Genomic DNA, 18,331 nt, shown 5'->3' on the forward strand with positions numbered 1-18,331 from the left:
AACCCGTACCCGACCCGAACCCAAAGCCTTGGTTTTTAAATTACCCGTACCCGACCCGAACCCGTAAAATATTTTCTTACGCTACCCGAAACCCGACCCGAACCCGTCGGGTACGGGTCGGGTACGGGTTTCGGGTAAAAATACCCGTACCCGACCATCTCTAGTGTGCAGGAGGAAGCCATCGGTCCTCCCAAGCTTATATTATGTCCCGTTTCACGATAAATTAGCCATGCTGAAATATTCCGAAGTGAAGTGAAACCACAATTCAATGATGTCCGTTATGTTTATGTCTAAATTATTTTGAGATTTTTAAAAATATACTTCAATCAATTTTTGTCCCCTTTTGAACCGAAAACGTCACCAGATAAATGGCAACCCTGATACAAACCGAGAGCTGGTGTTGAAGGTTTATTTCGTTTATTTACATCTGAATGTGAAATTCTAATGCCAAGATTCGTCGAACGAAATAAAAATATTTATTATTATTATATTTCCTCTAGTTAAATCGAAGGTATTTCTATTCGCTACTAATAATTTAATTTCCCCTTTCGTATTCTAGAGTAATGTATTTATCGCGGAAAGCAGCACACTCAGGAGGGCTGCTAAAACTGGTTAGAAAATCAATCTGTTCGAAAGCCGTTACCGTGGAACATGATCATCAAAAATCCGAGTTCATTGTTGAATTACATAACGACAAAGCTTTTCTCAGCTACAGTTGCGATAAACCTAACAGGATGATTATTCTCAATCACACGGAAGTACCAGCCGTGTTTCGGGGCAAAGGAGTCGGTAAACAACTTGCGGAGGTAAGTGCGCGCGCTCGCTCTACCGTACAGTTCTGTTAACTATAACACATGTGGGTTTAATTGCAGACCGCCTTACAATATGCACAAGAGAAAAATTTGAAAGTGAAAATAATCTGCGAATTTGCCAACAAATACTACAGTGAGAACAAAGAACGTCTGAAAAATGATGTAGTTTCTTAAATCTTAGTTTTTCATTCAACAGGTTTGCATTTATTCTCAATTATCAATAAAATTTTGGTAGTAAATTTTCGGACCAATCTCTCGCTTCCAGCGGAGCAGCTTCATGATCGTGTCTCGTACGCGTTTCAATATTTCCTTGTCCATCGTTTGGAACGTGTAAGAATAGCGGAAAAAGATCTGCTCGTACATGGTGAACTCGTTTTCGGTGGAAATTTTCCTCAGCAGTATGGAAATGTCCTGCAGCGAGAGGTACTTTTTCACCTCAATCCACTGGTTGTACAGGTAATCCAGCGTATACTTGAGAGCTATTTTGTTGCGGCTTATAGAGTGAAGAATGTGATAATTGTACATGTTGAAGTGGGGGTTCCGGAACAAATCCAGATACTTTTTGATTAGGCTTATCTCACGCGTGCAGCCAAGGGCCCTCACTAGGATTTTCTGCAGGTTGAGATCTTCGGATGCTAGGAATTTTCTTTTGAGGAGATTCCACTCGTTGATTCCACTGTAACGGATGACGGTACAAGCCGAAAGGAAAAGATCATTTTCCGCTAGTTTGAAGGGGGATAGCGTTTCAGTTAGGAAAACGTCTTTAAATAGACGCTTTTGATTTTCTATGCAAGAGGCGACCCCCATACGGCAAGCCCATTCCGTTAGTAAAGATGTTATTTTGGGATTGGTGTTAGATGAGGAATTCTCATACTTTTGTACTATCAAGTATTCCAAAAATTCCTGTAAAAGTAGAATTATTTTAAAGACGGATTTTTTTAGGGTTTGTCTTACCTCAACGTAAACGTAATTTGGATGATCTACCAACGCATCATAAATGAAGCCTAGATTTTCCAAGGCATTTTTCCACGGCTGATACAATTCGTCATTTTTCTTAAGAAAGGATATAACGTTGAAAGCTGTTGAATAATCCAATAAACCAAGTCTCGCTAAATTGAGAGCATCATCAACGATCATCGTCAGAGTGCTATACGGAAGTGATTCGAAATTCTCGTCCAAAACATACGCCAGCTTCATCCAGTGGCTTAACTCGTAGTTGACTCTATAGTATCCTACAATAAGAAATAAGATGACTCTGAATTTCATCCAGAATAGTCTCAACAGTAATACCTATTCCACTAGGATTCACAATAACCCACGTTTTATTCGTCTTCAGCTCGCAACTGGTTTCAATCTTCAGCAACTCATTAGTATCAGTCAACCAACGGACTTTTTCCGCGAACAGCTGCTTATTCGTATCGTTGATGAACGTCACCGGAATTGTCCACAGTTGCTCGCTGATTTCCTCCTCGAACGGAATCATTTTCTGGTACAGCTCAAAACTTTCGCTGAAGTTGTTCCGTCTAATATTTATGATAGGATACTTTTCAAACGTAGTCCAACTGAGCAGAAAATTATTAAACGTCCCATCCGTGTGCCGATTGTTGTTGTTCAAAATCTCCACGATATCGATGGACTCATTGTTCATCCGTTGGATGAAATACTTGCGTATAAAGGCGTTAAACGTTTCCTCCCCCAGGGTGTAGTTCATCATCCGCAGCAGGCTGAGTCCCTTGAACCGAACCAGCTCGAACTGGGCGTCCTCCTCCCAGTGGTTGGTGATCACGTTCAGCGGAGAAGTTCGGGTATTGATTTCCTCCTGCATTGCGCGTAGTTTTCCCTCCAGTAGGAAGTCATCCACGCTGTAGGGATTGCTGGTTAACTATAAAAGCAATGAAATGAGTACAGAATTCGACTCTTAAACCGATACCCCAACTTACGTTCCGAAGCGCGAGCGCTTCCAAATACAACGGAATTGACTCGTGCAACCAATAGACCTCTTTATTTTTATAATCCGCCAAATTGTGAATCCAAAGTTTGATCAACTCATTGCAAACCACTCGAAGCAGCGTCCCCTTTGGGCTTGGGAAGTAGGACAGATCATTGATCAAACGTTTTTCGCTGTCGAAATCGAAACAATTTTTAAGTTTTCATCTTCTGAGTAAAGGAACAACGAAAAATACCTGGACAGAATCATTCCTTCCTTTATCTCGCGCACATTCCGGTCGGTGTTCGGAATCGTAACATAGGTTATTCTTTGGTAAGGAAAATTCATTTTCAGGTAGTTTTCGTAGAAGTTAATAACACGAGCGAATATGGAAATGATTTCCTTCATGTAATTGTCGTACGAATTTCGCGTGTAGGCAAGCAGATGCACCTTTTGCGTCAATTCGTATCGCTCGGGGGACATGTCGGTAATGATGAACCCTATTTCCGAGGCTCGAACCATGCCGGTTGTGTTGTACGTATCTACTACGTACTCTCGATCGTCCCTAAAACATTCAAAACAAGAAGCATAAGAGTTAAAAGATTATGCCAATTCAAAATACTTACATTGGTTCGGACATTTCTAAATTCATGCTCGAAGCGGTTTTCATGTTTATTTTCCTAGCGATATTTATTTCGAATGGTGAACTGAAAAGAAGAGTTTCTTGAGATCTTCAATCAACCAGAGTGATGTTCCAATTATTCGTACCGAAAATTATGATCATCCATGCAAGGGTACAACTTCCTAGCGTTGTTTGGTTCCAATATCGTGACCGCCATAAACCTGTAACGAGTGAATCGAACTCAATGCTTCGGAATTTATGACTCACGCATTCCTACTTGAGAAAGGTTTTCAGCTAGCTTACTTCTCTTCAAAATTCGAAATCTTTGAATTTGGATTTTGGGCCACGGTTTCTAATCTGTTTTTGTAAATGTTACCACTAGCAAACCAATGGTAGCATCAAAGTAACCGCGTCTGCGGTGACAAGTGGGCAGATGTGAAAAATCTATTTCATTCCTGAATTACCTTCCAATCTAACAAGTTCATTTTTAATAAAGCTCCTAGAAATAGTTTGTTAGTCTTTTCAATTATCCTGAATGTAATTCGGATGTAACAGTAAAATATTTCCAGCAACTTCAAACTAAACTTGTATTCATTTTAACCTCATTTTGTTTCTGGTTTCATGGACTCTAAATACGTTTTCCAGCAATTCCTTGATGAGTTTGAACTAATTTTCCGCCATTTCTGACTTAACTATTTTCGTTGGTCCGTGAGCAAGCGTTAATTTTTACCAAAATTTGAAACTATTTTCTGCCTTTAATAAATCTTTTTAAATGGGTTTTTCCAGTAGTTCAGCGGTTCTCAACCTTTTTTGTCCGCGTACCCCTTGACGATATTTTTCGTATCGATTGTGCCCCCTGGCTTGGAATATTCTCGCAGAGTGGCAGAGAGTAGTGGTAGATCATGTTATGGTAGTCTAGTTCATGTTTAAAATTCAACTATTGTCGTTTGTTTGATTGCTACAGTCAGCTACAGCTACAGACAGAGCAAGACTGAACAACAAGAGAAGTATTATAAAAAAATGCTTCATCCACCATTACTGATTTTTCTTTCGCGTACCCACTGAAGGCTTTCGAGTACCCCCAGGGGTACGCTTACCCCAGGTTGAGAACCGCTGCAGTAGTTTAAGGCTTCTTTTCAGAAAGCATTTTCATCTTTTATCCTCAGTTTTGAAGCTTCTCAAAATACAAAACTAAGCTTTTGTGTGAGTTTTAAGTTTGCCTTTTCTGAACTGAAGTTTTGAGCATTCTATTCTAACATTTTGAGTTTAACCGTGTATAATTTTTGGCTGTTTTTGGCAAAAAGATTATTTTTCGGTCGGTTTCTGATCTAAAAGTGTGTTCAAAAATTTTGAGGTTGAGTAATTTCCGGCGTTTGGTTGGTTAATGGCTGAGCACGTGTCACTTGAGACCCTATTGTGATCATCCACCTCTGTCCAGCAACTCCTATCTCAACCTTCACAAGGTGCGAGTCGTATGCTGACTGGGAAGGGGGATCGTACGCGGCTGTATTTCCATGTTAGAAGCGGCGTACAACAGCGTTTAATTCGAAGCGGGTGGCTGAATCGCGGAACGCGGGACCTCGCCAACTATATCTAAGACGGCAGCCCCGTCGCGAGACTAGGTATCGCAGCCCTTGTAGGCAGAATACCGAATATAAAATACTACGATCAATCCAGATATGAATACGGAACGGAATAATCGGCATGGATCTAGGCGAATTAAAAAAGACAACGATTATTGGAAACTCGGTACTCAGAATTTAAGGACTCTACTCGAGCCGGCACGTGCAGGTATCCTGGATAGCAAACTTCCTGTGCGCGCGTTTTTTTTTCAAGCGACGAGAGAAAGCTTTCTCTCGCTCGTAGAATTTCCATGTACGTGCTACGAGACGAGACACGTCGGTTCGCATTGCGACGCGCAAGGCGATGTTTTGTCGCACTACGAACTGCCCCTGCTGACGTTTAATGAGTATCCCGTATCCAAATCCTAATGCAATATGGCGTCATTTGTTCAGTAAACAACTTGAAAACCATGATTTTCCTCGACCACAGTGCAGTTCTAACAATAAGATATATTACCGTGTAAAGGGTGTTACCAAAATTATCACAATAATGAATGTCATTACTGGTAAATTTTGTCGTGTCTTGCGGTGTCAGTGGTACCGCTATAAAATTTGGTAACGCGACTTTTATATCGGATTTGACGTTTATAGCATAGCCCTGGAACTGACCGAGGTGAGCGAGACGCCCGTGCTGTGCATACCAGGGGCCTGAAGACAAGTGAATTTACCGTAACACAATATGGCGTCGTTTGTTTACATTAATTGGGGGAGATTGACCCTCTATTGTGATGTTGGAAATTCTAGAATATTATTAAATTAAATTAACTTTAAATTAAGATTTGGATACGGCAATAAAAAAATTATTACCGGTATTCGAACCAGTGATGTCTTCGTCGTCGAGCACACCCAACTCGGTGATGCCTACAATCATAAAACTCGGAACTGCACTCGGCAATAACTTACGCTTGCCGTTCACTAAATAAAAATCTTGTTCGCAGAAGTGGCGAGAACGAATCCTTGCGCTTGTTTTGCTTCCAGCTGCAGGCAGTTTTCACACTCCGGAAATGGAGAGAATTCGACACCAACAACGATTTCTTTTGTGATCAGTTTGAAATCTTAAATGTCAATCTATTAGTAAGGCTTGCATGTGATACAAGCTGTACTATTCACCTGTGTGTTGAAACTCCACCTTTACTCCATGCAAAATGCATGTTACTATCACAGAACGGAATAATGCACTTCATCTTTCACAACATCACACGATAAGCGTTACAATAACGGTATAATCGATAAAAATATCGCAACAGAATTAGCAAAAGAACCCGAAACATAAATAAACAAACTCGGAAATTTGAAAATGTAACCATGGTTACCAGTCTCCCCTACGCGTGATTGCGCGTGAAAAGAAACGTCAAGGAACCATTGCACACTGGAATTGAACCGAAATTCCCACTAATTAGAAGCCGCTGGGCTGGCAACCTGAAATATAGCATTTTTTTATGTTAAATTGGTCAATAAATCGATTGGTAATTTTTTCATTCTGTGCAGAGCACGGGAAAGGGTCTATATTTCTGAAAATAGGCAAAAGTAGGGTAAAATGGGGCAAAATAGACCATTTACCATTATTTAGTGGAAATGTGGATTTAGGGTTTTTCCCTAAATAATCGCCGCCAGACTGGCAACCTTAAATATAGCTTTTCTTATGTAAAATTGGTCAACAAATCGATTGGTGATGGTTTCATTCTGTGCAGGGCACGGGAAAGGGTCTATATTTCTAAAATCTGACAGCCACTTTTAGCCCCTGGTAAATACTCGTAGCTCGTGAGACTTTCTCGTGTATTAGGCTCAAAGTAATATTTTGCGCTGTCAGGGAAAGTCGATATTTTCAGAGTTCTTCGCTCGCAACATGTCGCGCGCAATCAGTAACACTGAACTTTTCAATGTAAATATCGCAACCGAAGAGGCGATATGTTTGCTGTGTAACAAAAAGATAACTGACTTGAGAAGATTTAGTTACCATCGTCATTACAAAACACTTCACAAAGACTTTACACGAAAACGAGAGCTTTTAGATGATGAAGAGGAGCAAGTTGGTGCTGGTTCTTCGAAAAAAATCCCGAAGAATGAAGTCCGAATAGACAAAAAAACGTTCATGTCAGCCATGACTCAACTTGTTACCGTAAATAGTCTTCCGCTAAACATGTTCAGATATCCTGCGTTTCAAAGCATTGCAAGGTCTATCGAGGATGGGCTGAAATTGACGAAACATTTGGACCCGGATTCAATACGCGAAGTACTTTCCAAAGTGGCAGACCAAATGCGGGTCATCATTGTAAATGAAATTGCCGATAAAATGATTTGTCTCAAAATGGATGTAGCCACTCGAATGGACCGGGAGTTTTTTTTTTCTTCATCTGTAATTTATTCGACACGGCACAAATACAATTTAATGTTTAACGGCGCCAATTATATCTGGTAGCTTACTTTCTAAAGTATCTTAATAACTAAAAGCAATTTTTTTATCCTCGCTGCCGACTGCGAGCTGAAACTAAATCTAACTTAAAGCTAGAATGTTTTGCATTAAAAGCACTGATTTGTTGTTTGATGGTTTATCATCGCCATAGGTAAGCAGCATATTGAATATGTTCCGCTGCTGGGCCAAGATATTACGGACTGGCATATTGGGTTGTCTCCCTCGGGACCTGAGAGTATCGTGCGGGTCTAGTTGCTGTTTCCGGATCCGGGGTCTTAACGTGTTCTTGTCGTTTGGTTGGATGTAGGCGGAAGGGAATAGGATTAAACTGGGGCGTGGATGGATTTCAGGAAAACGTATATAAGGGACATGTAGGATAGGTCACGGCTCGCCAAGACATCACGAACAGGAACAGCCGGCTGCCTACTTTCGGCCTGCAGGGAAGCTATTAATTTAGACCTGGCGTCACGGTGTACAGGGCATGACCAAACCACATGCTCTATGTCGTGATAACCCTCACCACAGGCACAGATACCACTTTCCCCGAGCCCAACACGACGGAGATGCGCGTCAAATCTATAGTGATTGGACATAAGCCGGGACATCACGCAACCACGGGTTCGTCGATACTTTGGGGATTATGAAATGTAACCACCTTCCCGATTCCCCTCTGGTCCAAGCATTTTGCCAACTGATGATCGTATTCTGACGTACAAGTGCGAAAAATTCATTAAAAGCAATTGGTCTTTCATAAATATCACCGTTTGTTGCGCCCACCTTAGCCAAAGAGTCCGCTTTCTCATTGCCCGGTATCGAGCAGTGAGAAGGGACCCACGCTAAGGTAATCTGAAACGATTTTTCGGATAAAGCACTCAGATGTTCCCGTATTTTCCCCAGGAAATACGGAGAGTGCTTAACATCTTTCATCGATCGGAGAGCCTCAATGGAACTGAGACTGTCCGTAAAGATGAAATAATGGTCCGTGGGCATTTTTTCGATAATCCCTAGGGCGTACTTAATTGCAGCCAATTCTGCGACGTAAACAGAAGCAGGATTATCGAGCTTATGGGAGACGGTTAAATTGTTATTGAAAATACCGAAGCCAGTGGACCCATCAAGAAGTGATCCGTCAGTGTAGAACATATTGTTGCAGTTGATGTTTCGATATTTATTGGAAAAAAATTTGGGGATCTGCTGCACGCGTAAATGATCCGGGATTCCACGAGTTTCTTCTACATGGATGCATCGAAAAACACAGTAGAATCAGAAGTATTTGATAAGTCGACACGATTTATTTTGGGACATGTGATGGAAATACAATGTCATAAAACGGGTTTGAGAATTAATTTCGATTAACCTTTCAAAATTTTCAATCACGGGACGGTTCAAGACCTCACATTTGATAAGAATACGAGAAGACAGGCTCCAAAAGCGGTTTTTTTAATGGTAGTACTCCAGCTAAGACCTCCAAACTCATCGTATGGGTCGACTGCATGCAACCCAAGGCGATACGCAAACAACGATATTGTATTCGCTCCAGTTTGATCAGATGTGTGTTTGCTGCGGAGCGGAAGCAGAAACACCCGTATTCAATAACAGACAATATCGTTGTTTGGTAAAGCCTTATAAGGTCTCCTGGATGGGCTCCACACCATTGTCCAGTTATTGTACGAAGAAAATTAACTCTTTGTTGACATTTTTTCATCAGATACCTCACGTGACAACCCCAGGTGCCTTTAGAGTCGAACCAGATACCAAGATATTTGTGTACCAAAACCTGAGAAATCGTTTTACCCATTAATTATGTTTGAAGCTGAGCAGGTTCATGCTTCCTAGAAAAAACTACTATCTCAGTCTTCTCCGGAGAGAATTCGATACCTAGCTGTAAAGCCCAAGCAGACAAATTGTCCAAGGTATCTTGCAATGGTCCTTGCAAATCGGCAGCTTTGGCTCCTGTAACAGAGATTACACTGTCGTCTGCAAGTTGTCTTATCGTGCATGAATTTGCCAGACATTCGTCGATGTCATTTACATAAAAGTTGTAAAGAAGGGGGCTTAAACATGAGCCCTGGGGAAGACCCATGTAGCTAATGCGAAAAGTTGCCAAATCGCCGTGCGTAAAACGCATGTGCTTTTCGGACAACAAATTGTGCAAAAAATTGTTCAAAATTGGAGAAAATCCTTGTCGGTGAAGTTTACCCGAAAGAATGTCAATAGAAACGGAATCAAAAGCCCCCTTAATGTCCAAGAACGCAGACGCCATTTGTTCTTTGCGAGCATACGCCAGCTGAATATCTGTTGAAGGCAGCGCAAGACAATCATTCGTCCCTTTGGCACGGCGGAAGCCAAATTGAGTATCCGATAGTAGGCTATGTGATTCGACCCAATGGTCTAAACGACGGAGTATCATTTTTTCCATCAATTTCCGGATACAGGATAGCATTGCAATCGGCCTATAAGAGTTGTGATCAGAAGCTGGTTTCCCTGGTTTTTGGATGGCGATCACCTTCACTTGCCTCCAATCCTGCGGTACAATGTTTTGCTCCAGGAACTTATTGAACAAGTTCAACAAGCGCCTCTTGGCATTGCCGGGTAGATTCTTCAACAAGTTGAATTTGATTCTATCTAACCCAGGCGCGTTATTGTTACAGGACAGGAGGGCAACTGAAAATTCTGCCATCGTAAAAGGTGATTCTATCGCGTCGTGGCCCGGAGACGTATCGCGAACAAAGTTTTGCGCAGGAACAGAGTCCGGACATACTTTCCTGGCAAAATCAAATATCCACCTACTTGAAGACTCCTCGCTTTCGTTGACCGTTTCGCGATTCCGCATTCTTCGGGCTGTGTTCCAAAGAGTGCTCATCGATGTCTCCCTCGACGTCTCGTTCACGAACCGACGCCAATATCCGCGTTTCTTTGCTTTAGCCAAACTTTTAAGCTTGGTATTAAGCTCCGAATACCGTAAATAGTCGCCAGGTATACCTCCCTTCTGGTAGGCCAAAAACGCGTCGGATCTTTGCGTGTAGACATCGGAGCACTCTTGGTCCCACCACGGAGTGGGAGGCCGTTCTTTAATCGTTATGCCGGGATATTTCTTCGTTTGGGCTTGCAACGCGGCGTCGAGAATCAAGCCCGCGAGGAGGTTGTATTCTTCAAGTGGTGGATGATGTTGAATCGACTCGACCGCTTTTGAAATCATTTCCTCGTATAACTTCCAATCGATATTCCGTGTGAGGTCATACGGAATGTCAATTGGTCGCATGCGAGTTGACCCGTTTGTAATTGAAATAAGAATAGGCAGATGGTCGCTACCGTGAGGATCGAGGATTACCTTCCATGTGCAATCCAACTGTAGCGACGTCGAACATAAGGATAGATCCAAAGCGCTTGGGCGCGCTGGAGGTTTCGGGATACGTGTCATTTCACCGTTGTTTAAAATAGTCATGTCGAAGTCATCGCAAAGGTTATAGATTAAAGAGGAGCGGTTATCATTGTAAGGGGAACCCCAAGCCACGCCATGAGAGTTGAAGTCTCCCAAAATCAAACATGGCGAGGGAAGAAGTTCTATTAAATCAAAGAGCAGCCGTTGCCCAACCTGTGCTCTGGGAGGAATATATATTGAGGCAATACAAAGCTCTTTACCTTGTATTGTCATTTGACATGCGACAACTTCGATGCCTGGAATCGAGGGGAAGTTAATACGATAGAAAGAATAGCACTTTTTAATCCCTAAAAGTACTCTTCCATATGGGGTGTCTCGATCAAGGCGAATAATATTAAAATCATGGAAGTTGAGATCAATATTTGAAGTAAGCCAAGTTTCACAAAGGGAAAATGCATCGCATTTGTTTTTATTTATCAAAACTTTAAACGAATCAATTTTTGGTAAAATACTTCTACAATTACACTGTAAGACAGAGATAGAATCCTTCATATACGCAGTTGAATTAGGCATCGAAGGATACAATCGCTGCAAGGAGGGGCCATTGGGCAGTCAACTGCTTCAAAAATGATCTAACTGTTGGGAGAAATGCTGTAAGAAAAATTTTAATTGGATCGGGTACATTGAAAGTTTCAAAAATCCAGTCCACAATGTCAGAAAATTTCACTAATCCAGAGTTTGTTTCATCAACTGGATGTGCAAAAGGAACAACTGGGGTTTTAGATGTTCCTGGCAGTGCTGGGAACTCCTTCTGGGACTTTAAATTTGCAAGCCCAGAAGGAGTTTGCTTCGGTTTTTCCGCAGCACTGTTTGGTTTGCTTGTAACTTTCATTTCACTTTGAGAAATCTTAGGATCCCTTTTCTGGGAAGTTTAGGAGAGGAAATATTTTTCCTCTTTCTAGACTCCCCAGGATTGGCGTAAGATGTTCCCGCTGGTGAATCGTCAGAATCGGGTTCATCAGAGGACAACAGATCATAAGGGTTTGATGTAATGGGAGAAGTGGTAACGGTCTTCTTCAGCATCTCAGCGTAAGAACGCTTCGAACGCTCTTTGAGAGACCTCTTTATTTTATCCCTGCGCTGCATGTACACCGCACATGTCGAGAGCTCATGCTGACTCTCCCCACAGTGAATGCATTTTTCAGCATTTTTACTGCAGGAATCATCCGCATGACTCTCCCCACATTTGCCACAACGTGCCTTATTGCAGCAGTAGGCGGCGATTTTTTCATTTTATATCTGGTTTAAAACAAAAGTTACACCACCGGTGCAGCAGTGAATTTGAGTTTGTTCCAAAAAAAATAGATCAAAACTTCGATTTGGACCACCGCTGAAGATGCCCTAAGTGTTGTATTTTAAATTCCGGTTGAACTGTAACAATTAAGCCTGTAGTACACTCTTTGACCAAGCGTCAAAAATTTTACACTTTTTGACAGATAAAAATTCGGTCAAATATTGTTTGTCACTCTCCAATTTTAACATGGGGCAAACACGGGCAAACGACAACCATGATGTCAAATAAATTTCACCATTATGTCGGGAGGTCAAATGTTTGACCATTAGACAAAGAGTGTACTACAGGCTTTACTGCTCCACAGAATAAGCAATGTAACGTTTCCATTGAAAAAAGGAAAATCAATCATAGTAACCCATGAGTAAGCAGGAAAAAAAATTGACAGCTCTCGAACTATAACCGTGATGGCGAAAACAGTGAACCTACTCCGTTCAGAAGTGTGCGCAATCGAAGAACGGTACCCCACCGCGACGTGGCGGTCGGTGGTAATGGATGACGAGCCCTATCTCACCCTGGAAGTTATTACCTCGAAGAAAGTGAGCTCCGAGGTTTCTTTAGAAGGACAATCAGCGAGAAGGGGAAGTCAAAGTCGCTCTTCGTCCGGTCCGGACTGGCCGTGAACGGAAAAATTCATAGTTCGAAATGCCTGCGAAATGTTGCGTCGTTCATCAAGAAATACCATATAAGGGAACAGACGCGATGTTTTGGCCGCATCTGGCGTTGGTCCACTACCTGATTCCAGAAAATGGCACAACATTATCTCCATTCAAAATCAAAGCCACGCTGTTAATATCCGAACATATGTTGCATTTGTTTGTACGGTAATGCCACAACGCTATAGCACTATTACACCGAAGTTATTCGTGTTTAGCTCTCGAGCTACACCAGAATTACACTTTTTCTGTGTAGTATAAAGCAAAACCGAAATCAACATTATATGAAGTCATAAACACGTGTTTGTTAACTTAAATGATAGTGTTTTATTGTTTGTAAAGTTATGTTAATGATTGATTAGTAGTACGAGATGTAATAACGATAAACCAATAGTGAACAAATAACAAAGAGTCACTCAAATTGCTTAGTTGTTTTGTTGTTCTCAACCAAAATATTTGCTTATCTAAAACCCCGTTTCGTGCGTACAGCTACATACCTGTGGCTTCCTTCTCCATCCTTATAATGCGTCGAATATAGACCTTTATCATTCGTCATGACACCCGTAAAATTCACCTTCACTATATAATAAATGTCCTTTTTCATCTCCGTTCCCAGATAGATAATCATCTTTTCGTTCGATTCGTCGAATTCCAAGTCCAAAATTTTTATCGTCACGAAATCATCCGCCGGAAACACCGGATGAAAATATGTTTCAACCATCGATGAATTTTTCACTTTCGGTTCTAGGATTTCTTCAGTTTGGTTCACTTCACTATCGAACACTTCCCCACTGTTATCTGCGTTGAGTTCCCCATCAGCATGAGCGTCTCGTTTCGTTCTCAACCGAGGTAGTATGTCTTCCTCACTCAAGGCCCAATCGAGATCCTCGTCGAAGTCAAGATTCGTCAGGCGGATACTTTTTAGCACTGTTACATCTTCGAAGCTTATCTTGAGATTTTTCACGTTTAACTCTATCCGCTTGTTGTTGTGTTTTTTGGACGTTACAGTTATCCAAACGATTCCTTGGTAGGTGAAAGGTTTGCTAGTTTCGTTAAAAGTGGGTTGAATAAATAATCGGTAGTGCTTTGGAATGACGTGCTTCGGTATGCGGGATCGCTTATCGATTAGATAGGCGCGATGGTTGAGGAAATCTTCCAGTGTTATGTTTGGTTTATGCTGAAAAATGCAAAATTTCATGTACCAAAAATCTCTGTCCAAAGATTCACTTACCTCATACGCGTACTTTGTGCTGAAAAATATGGTAAACGACAAAAAGAAGATAAACACAAAAATCAGCACAGCAATACTGATTCCCCTGCAGATGGACACAAAACATCCACCTTTTCTGGAGTACTCAATGTTGTTATCCTCCGGTGATGCTAAGGAAAATTCCGATCTTCCACTGTTGTATGCTGGATGACCGCCATAGCGGTAAATCATTTTCCGCTCATGGTCTGCTGGGATCATCTTCATCTTCTGTAGTCTATAACTTTAACCGAAGCTTCTTCCACAAAAACTTGCATACAAGTACGCACAAGAAAAAAAACGTTCGCGAAACGATCTTCCCGCGCAAACGGCCAGGTAAGATCTGGACTGAGTTCCGCCAGACACTAAACGCAACTATCGCGAAGTTTCCGGAATGTGTGCCTACATAGTTATGTGTTCAATTCCTCTTTTGTGTGTTTTTGAATGGTAGAATGGTGGTATTCGACAAGCTTGGTGTCACTATCACACCCGTAAAATTCGCAAGATTAGTCCATTATAAACCAGTCAAGCAAACGGTTCCTCTAATCTGTATACAAGTCAGCATCATCTGTGCATCTCTCGTGTGTTCCTGGACCGTATCGATTCTCCACAACTATACGTACGTATACGCAACGCAACAGCTCGCTACCTACCAAGCCCACGTACCGTATTCAAAACTAGATTGTGATGTTACCTGGCTTATCTTTGTGCAAATATAACCCGGCACAGCGCAGCACGGCAGCAGAGAGACACAATGACAATCTAGTGGCGCACAACTAGCCAAGAATCAGTTGACGATGTATAAACTATTCAATTCGTTCCATTCTTGCTACGGTCTGCGACCGAGAGCGACGTACGATTTCTGTGCTTGGGCGGGTGGCATTAATCACAATTGAACATCGGAATTGTTTGGTTGTTTTTGATTAAATTTTTTTCAGGAATATGATCAACTTAATGATCTTCGAGATGTAAAACAATAACAAAAACTGCTTTGATGAACACTCAGCGAAAACTGAAAATTTACAAAATTCAACAACATGATCTAAGTTATGCATTTATTTTTTTCTTTTTGCACAGATTATGTTAACTGATACTTAACAATAGTAAAGCCGTGCCTATTTTTCTGCTATTTATATAAACGTTTCCGCTGTCGTAGTAAGCTTTTGCTGGGTGTACGATAGAGTTGCTAAGCAACAGTCGATTAGTTGTAATAAAAACACAAGATCAGTGGTCGTATCGTGTTTTTATTGTATTTTTGTTGTTATTATCGTACAGGTTTTGGTTGGAATAGAATACAATTTAGAATATAAACAAGGCCATCAATATTCTAACAATTTTTTCGCTTCGCTCCATCACCTGCTTCAATACTTCATTGCTCATTAATTGTGTACAGTAGAATAGAAGTCAGTAAATGAATCCACTATGCTTTTGTTTAGTTATTCGAAAGAAAATTTTACGGTAAAAAAGAAAAAATTTCGTAAAAAAGTTTATAAACAGAGTCTGTTCAATTTGATTAAAGAAAGAAATCCGAGTGTCCGACAAGCTTTTTTATTTCTTTCAGTATAATTTTACTTGTTTTACCCTTAGCAAGCAAAAAGATAACAATTTTGATAGTTTCCCCGTAAAGACGGTAATCTTGTGATAAGATTTTCGGATACAATTGAAGAACGTTATAGCACAAAGAACAGACATTCATGTTCATATGAAGAAATTTGAAAATCGTGTGTAAAAATTTGAATCAAAATACGTTAATACACTAACGATATCTGTCTTATGGTGCCCTAGTTGCACTGCATAAATATTACTGTATCGATATTTTATCGATATTAGTGCTTGGTTTGTAAGTGACAAAAGCGCCACATAGCGGGAGCATTACCACTTAGTGGTAAATGACGGTTGCAAGTTTTTACACATCTTTTGAAAAGAAGATGAACGTCTGTTCTCTGTGGTTATAGGTTTATCTGGAAAATTTTGCCACCAAACGACTATGAATGCATGCAGGGAGAGAGGTTTTACAGTTAGACTTATAGCTTCTGAACTTGCCTATAAACTGGTTTAAAAGGTTTGACAATTCTTAGATGCAAAAATTTGAAACCAGCGGTGTAAAATAATCAATGTGTTGAAAAATAGAATAAAATTTAATAGTATGCAGTCCGTTTTCACAACAATTTGCAGTCGCATTATTTTGTATACGAAGAAATGAACGGTTTTACATTCTGCCGTGGGCTAGCGTTTTGACGTATGCGCTAAATTTTCAATTTTTTTACGTATTACTATAGTATAGGTAACCACCTTCAAGATGCTTGTTGCCGTTTCCAAAAATTTTGATAAATAACTGAGAAATATCAAAAATAAGAAGTGACGTTAGCGCCACTTTGCATAGAAGTGACGTTGAGGTACGGATACGATAGTGTATCATGCTTGTGGAGTGCATAATTTTGTATATATCCTTGCTGCTGACTACCGACCAGTACGCATCGCAAACTAGACTTTTCAAGCGTACCAACGGCACTTTTCGTGCAAAACGTTGAAATGGTTTTACTATTTTGCAAGAAAAGTGCCGTTGGCATTAGAACTCAATGCATTTACATAAATAATCGTATTAAAGCAATGGGGTACATTTTTCAACATATATACTCGGATTTTATCAGATTGCGTAATAAAGCGCTTCTGTTAATTTGCGAACGATTTAGATTAAATCGCTTCTGTAGTGATTTTGTGCTTTTGACGCTTACGTCAAAATCCTAGCCAACGACAGCATTGTACAAAAGAGTAGCTGTTACAAGCTGAGATAAATTTTACAATGTGACCCAAGTAAGCCATGACCCGCAAACGGATGTAAAAAAATCGCCAAATTTTATAGCCTGTTTTGTTTGTGAAAAACTGTTTTTGTGACCATCGACTCATTTTTTTACCCACAGGTATGCATGTAAGGAAAAACACTTTTAGGCATTTAAGAGGTTCTCCAGATAGACGTTAAGCTTCTGGTGTAAAACGATTGACGAATGCTAGGTGCATATACGAGAAGTTTTACCGAAAGCGATCTTAAATTATGCTCTTTAAGTAGGATACATTAATTGCTCTTGAACTACCTAAAAATGATTTCTAAACTATTATGAATAAAAAGTTGAGCAACTGGCCCAAAATTACCATTTCTGAATGCCCGCAAAACAAAGAAAACACATTGCCGTTGGAATAGTGAAAAAGTGCCTAAAAACTCCAGAAAAAATAGACGAAAACTTCCAAAATCAAATAAATCAAACATTTTTTGATTAGAAATTTTTCAATCGCATAACAAAAAATTGATCTCAGAACAGCTGAAATCCGCTTTCATAATGCCTTTCATGGTTAACAAAGAACCTAAATTGAACTCATATACATAACAGCTAAAAACACTCCTGAAGTTCAGGTAACATAAAAAGAATCCGATTGCGAGATAACGGGTTCAAGTCCCATCTGGATGCGGTATATTTTTCCAAGTCTGTATCATCTTTTCAGTTCGTTAATTTCTTTTGTTTTCCCCTGCTGCACACACACACATTCTTGTGGCCAGAAAGTGATCTTAAATTAAGCTCAGAATAGATGAAAACAAAAAAAAATTGCCAATTAAACTTTGAAATGAAAAAAAAAAAATTAAACTTTGGAATGAAATGATAACTTGTTGCTGTTTACATTCAAGCGTCAAAGGTTTGAAAATCTATGATTAAAGAATAAATTTGGAGGAAATTTGAAGAATTTCGTGCCAATCTTACATGCTGGCAGCACCCCCTCCGAATCAAAAGAAGCTTTGTGGGTGTGTAGCGCCCCTTACATGACTATTTAAAGCAGTAATGGCGGACAGTGCACACAGCACATTTAGGCGTCTTCTGTAGGTCAAGCAATTTTCTATCGCAGTAGACTGAGTGAAAAACATAAAAATGTTACAAGTAGTCAAAAGGATCCCGAAACAGGTGGCAAGTATCGATAGCAAGCGCTATAGGGAGTCCCTGGTTAACTGTCTCAGGATCGGCTTGCCTAAGGGGAATGCTTGTCAGAGTCACTATAAGTTTATAATTTTTATTTCCATCTCTCTGCCTCCCACTTTCTTATCTCTAGCTAACCCGGGGCTCCATTTCCACCTCCAGCACAGTATCCACCTTCTCGTTCTGCCCTGCTTCCAGTTCCACCCTGTTCGGCGAGAGAGATAGGGAGAGAAAAAGAGAGAGAGAGAGAGAGAGAGAAGAGAGAGAAAAAGAGGAAGACAGAGGGAGAGAGAGAAAGAATATGAAAAAGAGAAAGAGAGAGAAAGAGAAAGGGAGAG

The 18,331-nt window shown here is 40.6% G+C and overlaps 2 protein-coding genes across 3 annotated transcripts; one reads left to right on the forward strand and one right to left on the reverse strand.

Moving 5' to 3' along the window:
* Positions 1 to 412: 412 nt before the first annotated feature.
* LOC129732654 (protein NATD1-like) lies at positions 413 to 1,290 on the forward strand. 2 transcript variants are annotated; one of them, XR_008729310.1, is made up of 3 exons: positions 413 to 806; positions 873 to 1,008; positions 1,078 to 1,290. XR_008729310.1 is itself a non-coding variant. In XM_055693714.1 (2 exons), exons 1-2 carry the CDS (start codon positions 564 to 566, stop codon positions 984 to 986), a joined length of 357 nt encoding a protein of 118 aa, XP_055549689.1. In that variant the 5' UTR covers positions 413 to 563; the 3' UTR covers positions 987 to 1,051. The 2 variants fall into 2 exon arrangements, 1 of the variants encoding a protein (XP_055549689.1); XM_055693714.1 differs by lacking the exon at positions 1,078 to 1,290 and having other exon boundaries at positions 873 to 1,051.
* LOC129732646 (aminopeptidase N-like) lies at positions 994 to 14,788 on the reverse strand. The gene is made up of 9 exons (XM_055693701.1): positions 14,017 to 14,788; positions 13,283 to 13,962; positions 3,508 to 3,582; positions 3,366 to 3,446; positions 2,996 to 3,304; positions 2,753 to 2,933; positions 2,103 to 2,694; positions 1,767 to 2,044; positions 994 to 1,715 (listed from the first exon to the last, which is right to left on the reverse strand). The coding sequence occupies exons 1-9, from the start codon at positions 14,257 to 14,259 to the stop codon at positions 1,023 to 1,025; spliced, it is 3,132 nt and encodes a 1,043-aa protein (XP_055549676.1). The 5' UTR covers positions 14,260 to 14,788; the 3' UTR covers positions 994 to 1,022.
* Between the last annotated feature and the right edge of the window lie 3,543 nt (positions 14,789 to 18,331).

This window comes from Wyeomyia smithii, chromosome 1, assembly GCF_029784165.1.
Source record: "Wyeomyia smithii strain HCP4-BCI-WySm-NY-G18 chromosome 1, ASM2978416v1, whole genome shotgun sequence".
Taxonomy (NCBI): domain Eukaryota; kingdom Metazoa; phylum Arthropoda; class Insecta; order Diptera; family Culicidae; genus Wyeomyia; species Wyeomyia smithii.

What these genes read in the sequence shown, in the direction of transcription:
- LOC129732654 (XM_055693714.1), top strand. Translation starts at nt 564, where the DNA reads ATGTATTTATCGCGGAAAGCAGCACACTCAGGAGGGCTGCTAAAACTG. An exon ending in TCGGTAAACAACTTGCGGAG is followed by an intron (nt 807 to 872) that starts GTAAGTGCGCGC and finishes GTTTAATTGCAG; the next exon opens with ACCGCCTTACAATATGCACA.
- LOC129732646 (XM_055693701.1), bottom strand. Translation starts at nt 14,259, where the DNA reads ATGAAGATGATCCCAGCAGACCATGAGCGGAAAATGATTTACCGCTAT. An exon ending in TTAGAAATGTCCGAACCAAT is followed by an intron (nt 3,305 to 3,365) that starts GTAAGTATTTTG and finishes TGAATGTTTTAG; the next exon opens with GGACGATCGAGAGTACGTAG. An exon ending in GAAGGAATGATTCTGTCCAG is followed by an intron (nt 2,934 to 2,995) that starts GTATTTTTCGTT and finishes CGATTTCGACAG; the next exon opens with CGAAAAACGTTTGATCAATG.